The following is a 20,568-nucleotide window of genomic DNA, read 5'->3' as shown; positions in this document are numbered from 1 at the left end:
TGTGTGTGTGTGTGTGTGTGTGTGTGTGTGATGTGATGTGTGTGTCTGTGTGTGTGTGTGTGTGTGTGTGTGTGTGTGTGTGTGTGTGTAAAATATGAAAAATAAATTAGTCCTATTTTGACTTAGGTCTCACCCCAAAGATATCTCATTTTGTATACACAAATATTCTGAAATTGCCTTTTGCTAAGGGAAACATATTGTGCACTTTATTACAGAAGCAACCCTAGGAGATGAATACATCCCTTAGTCTCCCTACCACATGAAGTCCTGGTGGACTATGAAGTCCACAAAAGCTAAGAGAATGGGGTGATTTTCAATGGGTTATGAACTTGGAGCATAAAAATTAGAGAGATAAGTAGGGCTTCAATCCAAAACCCAGATTTGCCACTTACTGGCCAAGTGGGAGTTAGATGAGCCCATTTAGAGGGAAAGCAGGTGCTGGGTTCCTTGGCTGGGTTTCTGAATAGGTAAAGAACTCAAAGGAGATGGAGGACTCCAGAGAGAGTTATGCCATGAGGAAGCTGGAAACCACTGGTAACTCTCCTTACTTTAATTCCTCACCACAATTTTAGAATCTTAAAGTTCCCTCTTTTTTGTCCTAGGATGGAAGCTACTCTCCAGATGCAATTCCCTGCATCTAAGAGCTGGACAGACAGTACATTCACTAAATTTATCATTTGCAAAAGCTTGTGCAGAAGAAGAAAACAGACAGGCAAAGAGATCCTTCCCTGGCTTCCCAGTGTCCTACAAGAATCCCAAATGAGCAGGTGGAGAACTTAAAGTAGCATGTCTTCCCCAGGCCCAGGCTCATCACAGGAGGACTTATGCTGCCTGCTTCTCCTAGGACTAGTCCGATGGGAATTGCCTCAACAGACAACTGCCCAAAGCGATGCCATTAAAATCACAAATATGGCATGATTCCTGTTTGTGTTTCACCAAGGGCATATCCTGAGCATCTGTTCTAAGCTTGGCACTGTGTGTACACAGTACTGAGGGGACAGTGTGAACCTGTCCCTGTCCCTGGCAAACCAAGATGAAGAGCATAGGGAGGCTTAGCCAAACCACCTGGGGTCTGGGAGCCAGCAGAGAAGACTAACCAGCTGGGCATACTCTCAAAGGTACCATCTCCACATTGCAGATAAATGGAGACACCACATTGTTATTTAAGTTGGACCAGGCCACACCCCTGGTGTAGGTGGCAGAGCTGTGAAACTGGAACTCCATGACTCCAAAGTACATGCCCTTTGTGCTGTAATAGATCACCATTATCACCTGGTAAATGTACCTTACCACCAAGGTGTTTCTGAGTGCCAGGTCATTTATTTATGTGTGTCTGTGTTCATTCAATGCCCAGCTCTGAGTACCTACTGTGTGTCAGGAAGTATCTTTTTTATCATTTTTTATTTGAATTACAAACAACATTGAATTACATGACAATCCCAGTTCCCTTCTCCCTCCCTTCCTCCCCTACCACCCCCCCCAACTAAAGCCCTACCTATCACTATCCTTTCTTCTAATCTACACCTGACTCAACCTTTCTGCTCCCTCATGACCTCTGCACAGGAAGTGTCTTAGTTAGCATTAACTTGACACAGTCTAGAATCATTTTCCCCAAAAGTCTCTGTTGAGTAATTGTCCTTACCAGGTGAACATGTCTGTTGGGGATTGTCTTGACTGCTAATTGATGTAAGAGTTCCCAGCCCACTGGGAAGGTGGTTCTGAACTCTATAAGGAAGCTAGCTAGCCTGAAAGAAAGCCAATAAGGAGTGTTCCCCCATGGTTTCTGTTTCCAGTTTCTGTCTTGAATTCCTCAGTGATGGACTGTGACTTAAGTGAGTGACTGTGACCTTCCATTTAAGCAAAAAAAAAAAAATCCCTTTCCTTCCCCAAATTTCTTTTGGCAAGATTGCTTTACCACAGCAACAGAAATGAAACTAGGTGTGTTCATCGTCCTTACAGAACAGAATGAAGTAGTCAAGTAGTCACGTGATGTGGGTCACTGGCACTTCCTAGTTGTCAATTATGTTATTTCAAAGGTGAGCCAAGTCCTGCAATCATAACAAACAGGATGTGTATGGAGAGAGAAAAAGCTAGAGGCTTGACACTTAGAGATCAAAGGATGCTTGTTTAAGAAGGGAACACTTTAAGCCATTAGGTCTCAACTGGCAATAATCTACAGACATTGGGCATCGTCTAGAGACTTTTTGACCATCTTCCTCCAGGGAGCAGGGTGCTCCTGGTCACCAGTGAGTCCAAGAGAAGGATTCTGAAAACAGCTTCAAGAGTGAAGTATTTTCCAGTTCACAATAGCCATACTGCCAAGGTTGAGAAATCCTGATTTTGAAGAAGATAAGAAGTTGAGGAAGCCAGCACTCTAAGGGATGAGGAAACACTAGAGGTGAAAGGAGCAGCACACACTGGATTTAGCGCTGGAACCTCAAGACAATGAGGTTGCCCTTGGCAAAGGCAAACCCAAATGAAGGGCATGAAGGAAATGAAGATACGGGAGGCTTCTGATCTTGGACACCTCTTGACAATGAACTCTGCTGGCGCTCTACATAGGTCCTATTAAAGAGGTGACTATGGGGGTCAAAAAATCAATAGGAAGCGTGTGAGAAGTGTGGACTGAACCAAAAGCAATGAAGGTAGAAAGCAAAAGGTGAACCCAGATGCGTTCTGTGGGTAATGGCTACAACACAGGAATAAACAACCAACAGGGACCGAAGGTAACTGGGGAGCAAGACCCACTGTCTAGGAAACCCTACTCGAAAGCCCCGTGAGGGAGTGTCTTAGATTTTTCCCTGTTGCTCTGTGTGGTCATTTGAATTCAAAATGCCCCCCATAGGCTCTGATATTTGAATATCTGGTCCCCAGTTGGTGGTGCTGTTTGGGCAGGTTTGGGAAGTATGGACTTACTAGAAGTATGTCACTGAAGGCAGGATTTGAGAGTTGAAAGCCTCCCCCTACTTTCAGTTTGTACTCTGCTTCCCTCTTGCAGTTGAGGTACTCAACTTTTTGCTCCAGCCACCATGCCTTCCACTTGCTGCTATGCTTCCCCACCAGGACATACTCTTACCTTCTGCAACTAGAAGTCCAAATAAACTCTTCCTTCTGGAAGTTGCTTTTGATCATGGTGTTTTATCATAGCAACAGAAAAGTTACTAATATGCTGTTACAAAATAGGAAGGGTTGACTGTGGCTCCCAGTTCCAGGGCACAATCTATCAAGATGATGTCAAGGCCACTGGTCACATTATATCCACAAACAAGAAACGGAAAGTATGAATGTGCCCAAGTGCTCAGTTTGAGTTCTCCTTTTTACATAGTCCAAGATGACCTGCCATGATAATCCGCCAGAGGCCCATCTACCAGTAATTTTAGACTTGTCAAGTTGACAGTTAACACTAGCCATGAGATGGAGGGCTTCAAGTCAAGACTTCAGCCTCACACATGAATAGATGGACCTACCCAGTGAAATTGGTGGACATGGCAATATGGAGAGGAGTGGTTTGTACAGGACTATGAGCACTGCTGTATTCTTAGAGCAGATCTAATGTTCCCTTTAATTCCTACCAGGGATTTGAAAAAAAAAAAAACCAGCAGCAATGTCCAGACACACACCTGAGACCAGGTAAGCTAGAGTTCTAGGAATGGATACCCAAGCACAAGAGAACTTAAACACCAGCTCCCATGCAGTGAGTCTAACACAGTGGTTCTCAACATTCCTAATGTTGCAATGCTTTAATACAGTTCCTCATGTTATATTGACCTGCCAACAATAAAAGTATTCCATTGCTACTTCATAACTGTGATTTTTTCTACTTCTATGAATTGTAATATAAATATCTGATATGCAGGATATCTGATATGTAAATCCCCAAACTGGTCTAACACCTGGCTTTAGCTGTACCAAGATGATCACAATATGCTCAGTGGCCCACTGTGGTCTGAGAAGCTCGTTTTTTATGTGATTTCAGTGGAGCCATTCCTGTTTCGTGACTGTTTAATTCTGTGTCCTGTTTCAGCCCTTGGCTGAATTCTACCAAAGCAATGAACTGCTCAGTCTTATGTGCTCTGATGTTTCCTGCAGTCCAGATCTTCAATTCTCAGACTTTCTTGTTTGTAGCAATGCCAATCTCTAGTGAAGTACCACAACTTCATCCTGCATTCCATCTTCTATTTATTTTCTCTCTCTCTTTGTCTTTCCTTCTTTTTCTCTTCCTTCCTTTGATGGGGGATGTCCTTCTCTGTATATGTTTCTCTTATTGGTTGATAACTAAAACACTGATTGGCTATGTAGAGGCAAAGGAGTAACATACTAGGACATTACCAGATAAGCCAAGAGCATGTAGAAATACTTAGACTAATAGAAGTTGGTTAATAATTAAGAGAGAGTTAGCCAGTAAGAATCTCTAACCATTAGCCAAATAGTTTATGAATTAATGTAAGTCTTTGTGTGTTTATTTGGGGCTAATTGACTATGGGATCAGGCAGAACAGAAATGCTGATAACAGAATAGTGGCCAGACATGGATTGTAAGAATTTCCACATAAAACCTGACAAATTTTTAAAAAGGGATTCCAAACACAAAAGAACAGAGACAAGCAAGGCTTCTTGGTAGCAGCATTTTCTCAGGTGGTCTCTGTTTGCTCGAGACAAGCAGAGGCTCTTGGCTCCTTTAAGGGCAGCTTCCTGTCTCAGCATTAGCGGCTCTTTTAAAAGGCTCTGCTACCAAACAATTAAGTGATGTTAATGAGAAGCCAGCAGCATGCTTCTTGGTGGTGGTATGAACCTAGAAACTCTGCTATGAAGCTACCCTCAGAAAGCCAAGGAATAGAACGGGGCCTGCTGCCGATTTAATCTTAGCCATGCAGATTAAAGACTCATGTGATCAGGAAAAGAGATACACAGTAAAGATAGATTCAGATGAAGAAAAACCTCTAAATGCTTTACAGTGTGTTTAAAAATATACACAGGCTTGGGAGAGAAGAGAAAAAGGACAAAGTCCTTAAAAAAGAAATAGAGTAGCACATGCCTTTAATCCCAGCATTTGGGAGGCCAGAGGCAAGCAGATCTCTGTGATTTCAAGGCCATACTGGTGTACAGAGTAAGTTCAAGGGAAGCCAAAGTTCCACAAAGAAACCCTGTCTCAATAAAATAAAATAAAATAAAATAAAATAAAAGTAAAAGAAATAGAGTAATTTTAAAAAGCCATGTAGAAATGGAAAATACAGAGAAAGTCTGGAAACTGTATGTTATTATGTTGTCTTTAAACTATTTGATTGCTGAGGAAAGAGCAACAGCTGATAAAAGACATTTCATTATAAATGCTGCTAGATAAATCGAACTTACGTGTTTTTAAAATGTCTTGAGTTCAAAATTTAAGTCTAAAGACATGTTACTTTGGAAAAGAGGTTCTGCTTTTGTTTCCACAGAAAATGAAAGGCTGTGGATTCCTTCCAGACTAATGTGGTTCGATCAAGCAAGACCCCCTGAAGCAGTGGACCAGGTGATCCAACACCCAAAACAGCTGAGACAATGCAGTCTCACAGACCACTATAGTGGTCAGGTTTCTGGGTTTTCTCAGGATTCCTTTGGGATTGACAGTGCCCCCAAACAGCAGGAAGCAGTTTGGAGATAACTATGCCCACATTCCCAAATATTGTTTATAAATGTTTGTTTTCATTTAGACAGGGTTGGTTAGAAATGGCTAATGATCAGTCAATTTCTTTTGAAAGAGAATTACAGACCAATATCCCTCATGAACGTTAATGCAAAAAATACTCAACAAAATACTGACAAATCAAATCCAAGAACACATCAGAAAAATCATCCACAATGATCAAGTAGGCTTCATACCAGGGATGCAGGGATAGTTCAACATACGAAAATTCAGCAATGTAAGCCACCATATAACCAAATTGAAAAAGAAAAATCACATGATTGAAAAAGCCTTTGACAAAATCCAACATCACTTCATGATAAAGGTCTTAGAGAGATCAGGAACAACAGGAACATACTTAAACATAATAAAAGCAGTATACAGTAAACCAACAGCCAACATCAAACTAAATGGACAGAAACTCAAGATGATTCCTCTAAAATCAGGAACAAGACAAGGCTGTCCACCCTCTCCATAACTCTTCAATATTGTCCTTGAAGTTCTAGCTAGAGCAATTAGAGAACAAAAGGAGATCAAGGGTATGCAAATTGGAAAAGAAGAAGTCAAACTTTCACTATTTGCAGATGATATGATAGTCTACATAAGTGACCCAAAAAACTCTACCAGGGAACTCCTACAGATGATAAACACCATCAGCAAAGTGGCAGGATACAAGATTAACTCAAAAAAATCAGAAGCCCTACTATATACAGATGATACACTCTGAAGAAAGAAATCAGAGAAACATCACCCTTTACAATTGCCAAAAACAACATAAAATACCTTGTGGTAAAGCTAACCAAACAAGTGAAAGACCTGTACCACAAGAACTTTGTGTCTTTAAAGAAAAAAATTAAAGAAGATACCAGAAAATGGAAGGATCTCTCATGCTCTTGGATAGGTAGGATCAACATAGTAAAAATGGCAATCTTGCCAAAAGCAATCACAGATTCAATGCAATCCCCATCAAAATCCCAGTACAATTCTTCATAGACCTTGAAAGAACAATTCTCAACTTTATATGGAAAAAACAAAAGACCCAGAATAGCCAAGACAACCCAATACAATAAAGGAACGTCCAGAGGTATCACAATCCCTGACCTTAAGCTCTATTATAGAGCTATAGTCCTGAAAACAGCTTGGTATTGGCACAAAAATAGACAAGTAGACCAATGAAATCAAAAAAAAAAAACCCTGATATTAACCCACACACCTAAGAAAATCTGATTTTTGACAAAGAAGCTAAAATTATACAATGGAAAAAAGAAAGCATCTTCAACAAATGGCATAACTGGATGCTGGCATGTAGAAGACTGCAGACAGATCCATATCTGTCACCAGGCACAAAACTTAAGTTCAAATGGATCAAAGACCTCAACATAAATCCAGCCATACTGAACCTCTTAGAAGAGAAAGTAGGTGGTACCCTCAAACGAATTGGTACAGGAGACCACTTCCTGAACATAACACCAATAGCACAGACACTGAGATCAACAATTAATAAATGGGACCTCCTGAAACTGAGAAGCTTTTGTAAGGCAAAGGACACAATTAACAAAACAAAATGGCAGCCCACAGACTGGGAAAAGATATTCACCAGCCCCACATCTGACAGAGGGCTGATCTCACAAAGAACTCAAGAAGCTAGTCACCAAAACACCAAATAATCCAATTAAAAAGTGGGGTAGAGAGAATTCTCAGTGGAAGAATCTAAAATGGCTGAAAGACACTTAAGAAAGTGTTCAACATCCTTAGCCATCAGGGAAATACAACTAAAAAAACTCTGAGATGTGGTAGACTTTGGGGAGCCCCTTTTGAGGGCCTTACCCTGCCTGGGGAGTGGAGGGGGGATGGCTAGGGGCAGGTGGGATGTTGGGGAGAGGGGAGGGAGAGGGAGAAGGGATTGACATCTGAAGCAAGCTTGTTCCTAATTTGAACTAATAAAATAAAATAAAAACTCTGAGATACCATATTACTCCTGTCAGAATGCCTAAAATAAAATGTCAATGATAGCTTACGCTGGAGAGGATGTGGAGAAAGGGGAACACTCCTCCACTGATAGTGGGGGTGCTAAATCATACAGCCACTTTGGAAATCAGTATGGAGTTTCCTCAGGAAAATGGGACTCAGTCTACCACAAGACCCAGCAATTCCACTCTTAGGCATATACCCAAAAGATGCACATTCATACAACAAGGACATCTGCTCAACCATGTTCATAGCAGCATTATTTGTAATAGTCAGAAACTGGAAGCAGCCTAGATGTCCCTCAACTGAAGAATGAGTAGAGAAAATGCACATTTACACAATGGAGTACTACTCAGAGGAAAAAAACAATGTAATCTTGAAATTTGCAGGCAAATGGATGGCACTAAAAGAAACCATCCTGAGTGAGGTAACCAGTCACAAAAAGACGAAAATGGTATGTGCTCACTCATATATGAATTTTAGACATACAGCATAGGAGTATCAGCCTACAACCCACACTGCCAGAGATGCTAGCAAACAAGTAGGATCCTAAGAGAGACATACATGGTCCCCCAGAGAAGGGGAAAGGGACAAGATCTCCTGAGCTAATTGGGAGCATGGGGGAGGAAAGAGGGAGCTAGAAGAAAGAGAGGGGGAGAAGAAGAGGGGGGAAGAGGACATGAGAGAGCAGTAAGATCTAGTCAGAAGAATGGAGGAGAGCAAGAAAAGAGATACCATCATAGAGGGAGCCATTATAGGTTTAAAGAGAATTCTGGCACTAGGAAAATGTCCAGAGATCTACAAGTTTGACCCCTACTAACAATCTAAACAATAGTTGAGAGGCTACCTTAAATGCCCTTCTCTGATAATGAGATTGATGACTACTTTATATGCCATCCTAGAGCCTTCATCCAGTAGTTGATGGAAGCAGAAGCAGACACCCACAGCTAAACACTGAGCTGAACTCTGGAATCCAGTTGCAGAGAGGGAGGAATGATGAACAAAGGGATCAAGATCAGACTGGAGAAACCCATAGAAACAGCTGAGCTGAACAAAGGGTTGCTCATGGACCCCAGGCTGATAGCTGGGAAACCAGCATAGGACTGTTCCAGACCTTCTGAATGAGGATGTCAGTTTGGAGGTCTGGGCAATCTGTGGGGCCTCTGGTAGTGAATCAGTATTTACCCTAGTACACAAATGAACTTTGGGAGCCCACTCCACAAAGATGGATACTCACTCAGCCTAGACACATGGGGAAGGTCTATGCCCTGCTCCAAATTATATGACAGACTTTGAAGATCCCCATGGAAGGCCTCACCCTCCCTGGGGAGAAAATAGGGGTTGGGATAGGGTGTTGGGGGGGGCAAGGGAGAAGGGGAGGGTGAGGGAACTGAGATTGACATGTAAAAGAAGCTTGTTTCAATAAAAAAATATATTTTAAAAAACTAAAAAAAAAAAAAAAAAGATGGGACAGTCCTGCATGGTTCCTGTTTCATGGAGGAGTCTACCAGACATTCTACTGGACACAGAGAAAAAATTGACTGACAAACTGCCAATACAGGTGGGGACAGTTTCAACTTTCCTGATTCTCTAAGAAGTCTGCCAGACACGCTATGGCCTATGGGCTGAAGATGGATGCTCCAAACATTACAGAGAATCTTTGGGTGACTGTCCAGGCAGTGAGATGTCTCTGTCGATTCTAGAGTTTATACATTATCCTTCTGAGGTTTTTGATGAAGTTGAAGACAGATAGTTATGGTTATGGCTTTCCTTAGTTATGATAAAAGATAAGTTACATATAAAAGTTTAGACTCATAAAAATAGGATAGATGAGACAATATTTTCTTTAAATTTTGCCAAATGTTAATGGACTAAATATTGTTAACTATAGTTCTTTCTTGATAACAGTTTTGTTACATATAATTTTACTATGTTAAAGTTAAAACCTTCTATTTAGACAGAAAAGGGGACAATGGGGAATGTTTTTCTGTATATATGTTTCTCTTATTGTTTGATGAATAAAACACTAACTGGCCATGTAGAGGCAGAAGTAGTAACATTCCAGGGCATTACCAGGTAAGCCAAAAGCACATGGAAATATTGGATTAATAGAAATGTGTTAATAATTAAGAGGGAGATAGCCAGTAAGAAGCCATAGCCATCAGCCAGACAATTTATAAATTAGTATGAATCTTTGTGTGTTTATTTGGGGCTTATCGGCTGCAGGACCAGTCAGAACAGAATGCCAACAGCATTCCTTCCTTCCTTCCTTCCTTCCTTCCTTCCTTCCTTCCTTCCTTCCTTCCTTCCTTCCTTCCTTCCTTCCTCTCTCTCTCTCTCTCTCTCTCTCTCTCTCTCTCTCTCTCTCTCTCTCTCTCTTTCTCTCTTTCCTTTTTAATAAAGGGTCTCACTCTGCAGCCCAGACTGCCTTGAACTACTTTAATTCAGGTTGATCTCAGACCACAAGCAATCCTCCTGCCTCAGCTTCTGGTATGAAGGGATGATGAGCCTGAGACTGGATTTGTGACCTTTCTTTCCAAACCTCCCAGTGGCCTGCACAGAGTACACAGAGAAGAAGTCGTCCCAGAGTCTATTCTTTGAGGTCAGTTGGATTCCACTTTCTTTGTTATGTTCAGGTGCCCATCATGGCTTGCTTTATTCCTGGCTCTTGGAGACACCACAATCCATGTGCATGCTGTGGTCCCTGCTCTACAAGGCTCATATTGTAGTAGGTCAAATCGTCTCAACCTCAGAGCTATTGATAAAGATATCACATTGTTCTTTGTGATGGGGACTGCTCCATGCCCCTATGGAAGGTTCTGGCAGTGGTCCAGTCTTATCACTAGATATGGCATATCTCCATACTTCTCGTTCTAGCCGCACATTACCAAATATTTCCTTGTGAGTCAAACTTCCCCCATTCCATAACAGGTGTTCAAGAGGGAAGATAAAGACAGGCCAATACTCTGAGACTGCTCATACAGGTGGTGAGTGAGCAAACCAGGAATGCTCTAACTGATCTTGGCAGGAAGAGCATGGTAAGAGCAAGAGGCTACCTCTCCCAGTCCAGAGAATAGATGGTGTTTTTGTCCTCTCTATCTCTGTCATGTCTCTGTGTCTCTCTCTCTCTTTCTATCCTTTGTCTAGTCTGATTTCCTATGGTAGTGTTCTCTCTCTCTCTCTCTCTCTCTCTCTCTCTCTCTCTCTCTCTCTCTCTCTCTGTGTGTGTGTGTGTGTGTGTGTGTGTGTGTGTGTGTGTGTGTGTGTTGTGTGGCCAGGTACAGTACCCAGCATAGCATTTGGGACACTCTAGATCACTTCATTCTCCTAATAGCTTATAATCATGGATGAGTGAAGACACATTTTGTAAACAAACTGTCTTTCTAACCCATAGCTTTTCACTGTGAGCTGAATAGGACAAAGTTGGAGACGCCCTCAGCTCCTGCTTCATCTATTCCATCCACCTCTCAGTCCTTTTGGCATATTCAACTTCTTCTTTCCATGGTCCAAATCACTGCCTCCAAAATGCCTCCCTTTCCCCAGATGCCTTCCTTTCAGCTTGGTCCCATGTGCTTCCCAAAGCAGGTCTCTCTGGTGAGTACTCTTGATGCCTGCATGGTGTCCAGAGGTCTCTCTCAGCCCATTTGCTCTCTCCTCCATGTTGCTTGTTGTTTGTTTATAACTCTGCTTGTTCAGGAGCTCTCAGAGGAACCAGGGCTTAAAAAGGAAATAACCAAAGGCAGACACAGCACCAAGCCAGGGATATAAATCCTGGACATGTAAGAAAAGCATCTATAAGTAAAAACTCGAGATTGGGCCAAGAACTGAAGAAACAAGTTAGCTACAGAAAGAGTTCTGGTTGACCAAGGAATGGGCAGAGTGCAAGAGAACAAAGGATCAGGGCAGCAGTGAATGGAGCTAATATGGAAGCAGCATTAATAAGTGACCCAGCCGAGCGCTGATCACCCTTCATCCTCCTTGGTCAAGGGCTTGGGTGGATTTCAGAAGCTCAGAAAGGGGGAAGGGCACTATTGTTTACGAATCATCTAATCTGTGCTAGTCGGCAATATATGTTCATAACTGATTAATATGCAGTAAAGAAAGCAATCCTCATTCCTACACAAGAAAAATTAACTCCGACAAGGTTAAGCTGATTACTTAAGAGCCCGCAGGTAGTGAGCAATCTCCATTTACATGTTGTGTGTCTTACCAGTAAAGATTTAGACTTGTGGCAGGGAGAGAGCATCTATGCCCGCCAATGCTTCCATTTGTGTTTACCGTCAAACCTCATTGGGTCATTCTTACACAAGTTATCCTCCATTAGCTTCCTGAACCTAAGGTGCAGGGGGAACGTCATCCCCACTTGTTATGTTCTCTGCAACGTGGGGGACATACATGATTGTGACACTCTTAGCTGCCCTCTAGCTCCTTCCTCTCCAGCTTCTGGGAAGGGGAGCAAAATAACCGACTGGTAAGTTGACAGAAAGAACTGGATATGAGTAACTTGCCTGACGCAAAATTCTTTTTCTCTCTAGCAGAGAACTAAAAAGGTAACAAAAAGAAAACAATTGGGGCTGAGGAGGAATCTCAGAATCACAGAGGGCCATGTAGAAGCACTCCTCTCTAGCCAGTGACCTCCTAGCTGGCCAGGCTAAGCCCCACCCTATGAGCAAAACTGTAACTTTTTCACCCTGCTTTCACTGGGTATGCCATTAATACCACATACCATAGAGAAGTCCTCCAGTGCTCCTAGCAGGAACAAGGCTGACATCTTGATCCACCTGCCTGTTCAACCCTTCACCACTGGTTTAAGACTCACTCAGCAGGAAGAAAGGCTATGAATGGATCCCACCAAACAAAACAATAGCTTCCTTTGTGTGGAGACTCTTACACTGATCCTGCGTAGTTTCCTCTCATTTTGTTCTTATGGTTCATAACAAGAGGGCACATACTGAGAATTCTGAATTGACATCTCAAAGGAATGGGTTGGAGAAAATGGAACAGAATGGAGATGATTCTGGAAACTGTAGAGAAATGGTATAAGGGAATAGAAAAACTTTGTTCAAATAAATATGGCTGTTATGATGTAACCTTGTGGTTCAAGGGTGGTCAAAGGAGCATAATTAGGTATTGTGACTTCCAAAGACACAGCACTGAGTGCATGGAGCTGTAGCTCAACCAGAGCTCACACTGAGGCTTTGCCCTGTGGTAGAGAATCCAGGAAAATTAGAGGACAAAGGACAGATTACTTCAGGGGAAGAAGTGCCAAGAGTCAAGGGGCAGAGAACACAAAACACAAAAATGCAGAGTCCTGTACTAACAGGACTACAGAGGCAACCCTTCTTGGAAAGAGAATATAGTTGGTAGAGCTGGAGCAGAAATCAAACTCAAGTAATTAGGAAAGCCCCAGCAAACATGCAGGACATCCTCAGGCCTGGTGTGGGACAAAGAAGCTTCTATTTGTATCATAACCTGGGTAGGTAAGAGGGTGCTTATGACCAAGCCTACACAAAGTCTTGTCTGGAACATGCCAACAGTTAAATCACCACAGAACAATGGGGCCTCCAAGAGTTTGGCTGTGTCACACTGCCCTTTCTGTACAGGTGACTCCAGCAAAAAGAACCAGTGGATAAGTACCTAAGCAAGTGGTCAAACTGGGCAATACTTTCACAAAAGGGAGGGGACATTTCATCAGTCATTCAAACTTGTTCACTCATTATCATTGTTCTGAGTCTAATGCACTACTCTCTGAGAAGGCTGGCACAAACATAGAAGAGACCTATGTCCTGCCTTCAGGAAGCTTACAATGAGTTAGGTAGGCAGATATTGTTCTGAGACTATTCCCCACTCCCTGAGAACACACACACACACACACACACACACACACACACACACACACACACACACACATACACACACTTACTTCGCTAGTAAAATTATCATTCAGGTTTAAGGGTGTGGCCAGGTGTAGAGTTCTTCTCTAAAATGATGCCCTGGGTTCAATTCCCAGCACCACACACACAAAAAGAACAAGAAAGTAGAAATCAAAGTTGCCTGCTCTTCTGCCACCAAGTCCAAAGGATCTGAGGATCAAGTTTGACACAGCCTCACATGAGTAGTGGGGTGGGGACAGTCTGAGGGAGATCCCAAGCCAGAGTAGGTCCAAAGTTAAGGATTAGAGGGGGCAGACTGTATGCCTTTCTAAATCTTCTGCCCTTGCTCCTGGAGAATAGCTGACCCACACTGCTTTCTTAGTAAATATTTATTGAAAGGCTGGGGAGATGGTTCAGGAGTTAAGACCACTGGCTGTCCTTCCAGAGGATACCAGTCTGCTTCCCAATACCAGGTCAGTAGTCTCACAACAGTGAGTACCTCCAGTTCCAGAGAATCTGATGCCCTCTGCCAGAAACCTGCACACACATGATATGCACATAGACACCACACACACACACACACACACACACACACACACACACACACACAAAACACAGCACACTCATTGACTAGATAAAAGACTGTTCCTTCTCTCTGTCTACATGTCATCCTTTCCTTCTGCTTTGTTTGTTCCTTCTTTTTGCTCCTCCTCCTGCCTGCTTCTGCCCAGCCTCATACACAGGCCGATCACTCTCCCTGACCCCCATTAACCTCACTGTGATAGTATGCTGCATGTGGCTAAGTAATATTTCCAGTCTACAATGGAACAGCGGAAGTTCAAAAGCTGCTAACGGGGGCCCAAAGACACGTGGTTCAAAACAGACTTGTGCTGGAGCCCTTGACCATTTGTGTGTGCATATGGGTTCATGGCACATCAGACGATGCTAGAGTCACAACTAGTGACTGCTGGAGCCAAAAGTGCTCAGAAGCTAAGCGGCAGGGGAAAGCATTATCCTTGTCTAATGATTGACAATATGGCAATGTCAAATACTTACAGCTCCCTGATACTTATACCCAGTATGGGCAGCTCTGAGATGTGACTCACATCTGTCCAGGATGACCATGAAGTGATGCTCAGAGGACTTCATCACTTGGCCTGACCCCTTCCCTGTCTGCTTTGCTTCTTGGAAACCTTCCTAAACCTTGCCTCAGAGTCTTCCTCTCAGAATCCCAGCCTCAAGTGAAGTCGATGCTGGACCCAGGCATGAGCTTCTGGCTTCAAATGTTTTTCCCTCTTTTGGTGCTTGAGATGTTTTTGCAATCATACTGACCTGCTCTTATTTAACTTTACAGTCATTTAAAAACACAAATGACCATTGTTGTTTCAGGATATCTCGAAGACAAACATATTCAAATATTCTATGCATGTTTAATATAACTAGATTGCTTGAGAGGCAAGTAGCTTTGAACATCACAATGAAATGAAGGACTCAAAAAGGGAGAAGACATCCTATCAAAGTTGAGTTTGTAATTGTCTTTCACTTAGAACCACAGTGAAGTAGAAAACAAAGCTCTATTTAGTATTATCTCTCTATAAAGAATCCCTGTTTATCTTTTCATTTCCTCTTTTAGTACTAGGAATTGAAGCTAGGGCCTCAGCTGCATTCCTAGTGCCTTTTGACTTTTTATTTTGAGAAAACGTTTTGCTAAACTTGTAATCCTCCTGCCTCAGCATCTCAAATAGTTGGGATTACAAGCCTACACCACCGGACCCAAATGCTTTTGTACTCTTGTTTGTTTATTTGAGACAGAGTATATGTAGTTGATCTCATATTTGTTACATACCCAAGGATGACCTTGAACTCTTATGCTGAGATTACAGGCATCTACCATCTTGTCTTGATTCTCTTTTAAATATTTTTATGCATGAAAAGTATGACATCATAAAAAGCCACTGTGTGCTCTACTGCAGCCATTTGCAAAGTCCTTTACAATTTCTCCTTTCATTTGCATATCTTTACAAAATAATTTTTTGACAATCTTTTACTACAGTTTCCCTGCCAGCTCCAGCCTGACCTAAAGAGGGTGCCACATGATCCAGACATTCAGCTCACTCCCCTTGTGTCTGTCACCTTTCATGGTTGTATATTACTACACCCAAAGGAGATACCATGGATTTTGGCTGCTTTGGAAATGTAGCTGTCTTAAGTAATATTGTGCTGGAAATATGGCTTGGATTGTATCCATTCTTCACAAAATTCAATTCAGTCTGGTTTGGTTTGATTTGGTTTGGTTTACACTGTTAGGAATTAAGCTTAGGCCAGGACTCAGCCACTGAGCTGTGTTCTCACCTGCCAGGCTATTTCCTTCCATAATATATTTTTATTTTTTTATTATGTGTAAGTGTGTGGGGGGTGGAGCCTTGAAGAGGATGTCACATACCCTGATCTGGAGTTCCAGGCAGTTGTAAGGCATGCCACATGGGCTCAAATGCAAGTCCTCTGCAGGGACTCTTGCTCTAAACCACTGAGTCATCTCTGCAGCACCTCCCACCCCCAATCACTTCTTGAAGAGCATTTTCTGATAAAGGGATAATGCCTGTGACATTTTACATACTGTCACTTTCCTTCCTCTAGCCTACACCTACTAAAATCCAAGGCTGCCTGAAACAGTGATTTTAAACCCAGGGAATCTTCTGGCTTGATTTGTTTGTTTGTTTGTTTGTTTGTTTGTTTTTAGATTGTTTGGGGCCAGTGAGATGGTTCAGCAAGTAAAGGTGCTTGCTAACAAGCCTAAAATACATAGTGGAAGGAGATAACTGACTCCCAAAGCTGATCACTGATCTCAACATGTGCACTGTGACGAGTGGCCCCACACACACACAATTTTAAAAATCTAAGGCTAGAGAGATGGTTCGAAAGTTAGAGTACTTGAGCCAGGCATTGGTGGCTCACGCCTTTAATCCCAGCACTCGGAAGGCAGAGCCAGGAGGATCTCTGTGAGTTCCAGACCAGGCTGGTCTACAAGAGAAACCCTACCTAGGAAAAAAAACAAAACAAAACAAAACAAAACAAAACAGTACTTGATGCTCTGCCAGAGAATGGGAGATCAGTCACAACCACCTATAACTCCAGATCCAGGGATCTGACTCCCACTCTGGTCTCCTAGAGTGACTGCACTCAAGAGCACGTACCCTCAACATACACACATAGCCAAAAATAAAAAATAAATCTTGTTTTTTGAAAATTTAATGAGCTCAAGTGTTGTCACAAACTCATTTTAACTTTTTCCATTTTGTTTTGAAGCTTTTGGTTTGGGGGGTTGTTTTTTGGTTGGTTGATTGGTTCATTTTTTTATTGTTTTGATTATTTTTATTTTGTTTTTCTTGGTTTTGGGTTTTTTGTTTTTGTTTTTGTTTTTTATTTCGTGTTTGTTCTGTGCTGTTTGTGGTGCTGGGGGTTGAACTCTGGATCTTAGCAAAAGCAAGACAAATTCCTCTACCCCTGAACTCCAACCCCAGGTCCAAATTTCTCCATGTAGTAAAGATCTTTAACCTTTCCAGGAACAATAGCAAACTTGTACCTTCATTGTGCAAATGACATTCTAGTGTCTCTCAAATGTCTGTAGTGCTGCTCTAACATTCCAAAGAACTTCTCTGGGGGATTAGTCACCGGGCAGGTGATGCTCACTAGATTTGGGTGTTGACAAGACACATGGGTGCAGATTCCTGTTTTCTCATCTAACTTGAGTTTTCCTGGAGCTGCCCCCTCTCGTAGGTCAACCACACAAGTGTTAAACCCTGAATTGATACCCCATGGCTTCTGCACTTCCAGGAGATCCTATGACTGGCAGGATGCTGTAACTATTTTTTGCTGAGGCTGAGGATAGCTCAGGGGGAAAAGACTTGTGTAAGCATGAGAACCAGAGTTCAGATCCCTAACACCCACGTAAAAAGCTAGCCAGGGTAGGAAATGCTGTCACTGAGGAGCCAAAGACAAAAGGATCTCCAGGGCTTGCTTGCAAGCCAGTGTATTCAACAGGTATGATGCAGCTTCAGTGAGAGACCTGTCTCAAAAGTTAAGATGCAGAGTGACTGATGAAGACACCCGAGATCAACATCTGATCTTCACAGAGAGACAGACAGACAGAGACATCTCCAGTGTACTTAAAGGTTCTATATTCTTTCATGCAACAGCTATTTTTGAGCTAGAATGATTCCAGACTGTACTCCTGTACAGACTCAACCAAGATTTCCTACGCTGCCTTCTTCCCAGCCACTGTCCATCTGAAGATTCAAGTGAGCCCCAGATGCAGGCTTCCAGGTGACACCAGGCATCCACCCAGGTGAAAACCCTGTTGATTGACAACACTATTTGCTTTTAAACTCTCGGGAATGCATCTCCTGCACCCCCACACCCCAGCAAGAACCAAACTGTGCTCAAGTGAAGCAAGAATTTTGTTTCTGGGTTTAAGATAAAAGGTAAAAATAGAAAAAGATAAAAACTTCAGAGTCTGTTTCTTACTGAATCACCAAACCTGTGATTTTTCTCCCAACCACACCCAGGGGCCACAGTGGGAAGTGATGACATCCCCACGCAGGGGTAACCACCTCCTCACAAGATTCCTCTGCTAATGGCCTTTCCTCTTCTTTCCAGGCCTTTCTGGGTTAGGATAACTTTGGGGAATTCTAATTATAGTCCTTTCCAGGTTCCAACTTCACCACCAAACAAACCTGTTTTACAACTCCAAGGAATCTAATTTGGCCTCACACTTACAATGGAGTAATACACAAAACAAGCAAAAAGCTGGCAGCTCAGCTAATGAGCAGCTAGATTTGGGCACGCACTGCTAACTTGATCTAATTAAGAAGCACTAACACACTAATGACACTTGTAGAGAAAAGGTTCAAGCAGGACACGATGTTTGCGATTCCTGATAGCAGCTGTGCAAACTGCAAAGGCGCCAAGCGCTGTGGAGTGCCTAGACATACAGCACTATGCAGAAACTGCCCTGGCCACCTTCCTTGCGTGAGTAGCGGGGTGACCAGACCTGAATCCTACGTGAGTATTCAGCTCTGAACAGAGTCCCTAAGCCTAAAGAAGTCTGTTGGGCATTTCCTGATACAATGACACACATGGAAAGATGCCATTTTTATTCATTAATATTTATTCCTAGGAAACTAACAAACTCATTGTATAGATGGATGACCTTGACCAACTGTCACCTTTTGCTTTACCACCATCTACTTCCAAGACACTTCCAAATGAAAGGACACCGGGAAAAAAAAAGAATCCCAGTGAAAACCACTTGGGAGTGTGCTGTCTGTCATTCACTATTAAGTATTTTACATTCAAGCCAAATCTGACAACATCCCACCTAGGCAGAGTGTCAGATCCTGCTCCAAGTGATAATCACAATAATGCTGACCACTTACCTGTAACCAGCACGGCCTTTTGATCCACAGGTAAGAATTCTTGATCGGATGAACACACGCACAAGAAGAAACAGGACAACGACAAGAGAAGCAAGCTCCAGAGGAGGGACAGGTTGAGCAGACAAGCACCTCCCCAGAGGCCAGCAAGGCACAGCACCTGGTTCCACAGCTTCCCTGGGCTCTTGGATCTGTAGAAAAGCATGCCCCCCAGCACTGCAGTGGCAGTTAAGCAGAGCCATGCTGACTGAGAGAAAAACGGGCTCATTCTCCACTGGCCTTCACTTGCTCTGGGTCAGTGAGTAGTGTGTGTGAAAAAGCTAGCTGGAGGCAGCTGGGCTTATATGAAGGGAGAGTCGAGAGGGGAGGGGGACAACAGCCCCCGCACCTTTTGAGTGGACGTGTTAAATGTAATGATAGGGAAAACTACTCCCAGGAGGTCATTTGAACTTTGTACTGTGTTATAGATACCAGACCCAACCTACCTGCTCATTCCCCTAAAGCACTCAACACACGCATACACTTGCTCACAAGCAAACATACACATTTCAGGCATTTGTGACCTCCCCATCTGAGAGCTGATTATTCAGGTAATGATTGATAGAATTAGAATTACAAGGATATAATCTCCTTTGGATGTTCCCTCTCTGTGTTTGTTGTGTCCTTTCTCTAACTCCGTGTGTGTGTGTGTGTGTGTGTGTGTGTGTGTGTGTGTGTGTGTGTGTGTGTGTGTGTTATCCAGGTAATCAATGAAGCTTGGAAGGTGAGGTCTAAGGAGGCAGCATCCCTGATTTGGTCCATCTGGAGGATTACTGCCAACTGAGACAGGCTAAGAGCTCCGTGGACCAAAAGGAAGAGACTCCTTAGTGGGAGATGGTAGGTGCCTGTGTCTTGTCAGGGGGCAGTGCTTTCTTACAACTCATACACCAATCTCAATACTGTTTCATTCTACTCTGGTAGAGGTTCTCTTCTAGATAATAGGACTCTGTCTCCAAATAAGTTGTCCTTATGATGTTTCTGTTCATGTAGCAATAAAAAAAAGAGAGGCAATCCAACCCACACTAGAGAGTTTAGGAAGTGAGCCTAAATGCAGCAGCTGAGTCAAACAGGCTGATCCCTGAGCACTTCCTTTGAACTAGCCACTAACTGCTTTAGGTACAACATAGAAAAGCAGCCCCTCTTGTACTAGTTCCCCCCTCCTTTTGCTTGGCTCGCAACTTACACAATCCTTTGTTAGACTCAGTTTGTGAACAAGAAAATTCAAGCTGGGAGAGCCTGCACGTATTCAAGGACAGTAATCTGGATCATATACCTGTGACTCATCAGCTCAAGGGACATCCTGTAAGGACTGGGGAGATAACTAAGTCCCTATGCATATGCATTCAGGTAAATCTACCATGTGCACACTCACCTGTGTACACACAAATCTGTGATTCACCAGCTCAAGAGCCATCCTGGAAGGACTGGGAAGACATCTCAATCCCTATGTATGTGCATCCAGCTACGATAAACCATGTGCACACATACCTGTGCATATGTATACCTCTCTCTCTCTCTCTCTCTCTCTCTCTCTCTCTCTCTCTCACACACACACACACACACACAGAGAGAGAGAGAGAGAGAGAGAGAGAGAG

The 20,568-nt window shown here is 42.9% G+C and overlaps 1 protein-coding gene across 1 annotated transcript in view; it reads right to left on the bottom strand.

The window, feature by feature from the left end:
* Hsd17b2 (hydroxysteroid 17-beta dehydrogenase 2) overlaps positions 1-19,202 on the bottom strand; it is a 71,771-nt gene extending 52,569 nt beyond the window's left edge. Inside the window, exon 1 of the mRNA XM_027410776.2 lies at positions 18,938-19,202. Coding sequence (XP_027266577.1) covers positions 18,938-19,202 — 265 coding nt within the window. The remainder of the gene's footprint in view (positions 1-18,937) is intronic.
* Positions 19,203-20,568: the final 1,366 nt, after the last annotated feature.

Source organism: Cricetulus griseus, chromosome 3 (genome assembly GCF_003668045.3).
Source record: "Cricetulus griseus strain 17A/GY chromosome 3, alternate assembly CriGri-PICRH-1.0, whole genome shotgun sequence".
Classification (NCBI taxonomy): Eukaryota; Metazoa; Chordata; class Mammalia; order Rodentia; family Cricetidae; genus Cricetulus; species Cricetulus griseus.
The sequence above is the reverse complement of the archived record's forward strand: the minus strand, read 5'-3'. Positions and strand labels throughout refer to the sequence as shown.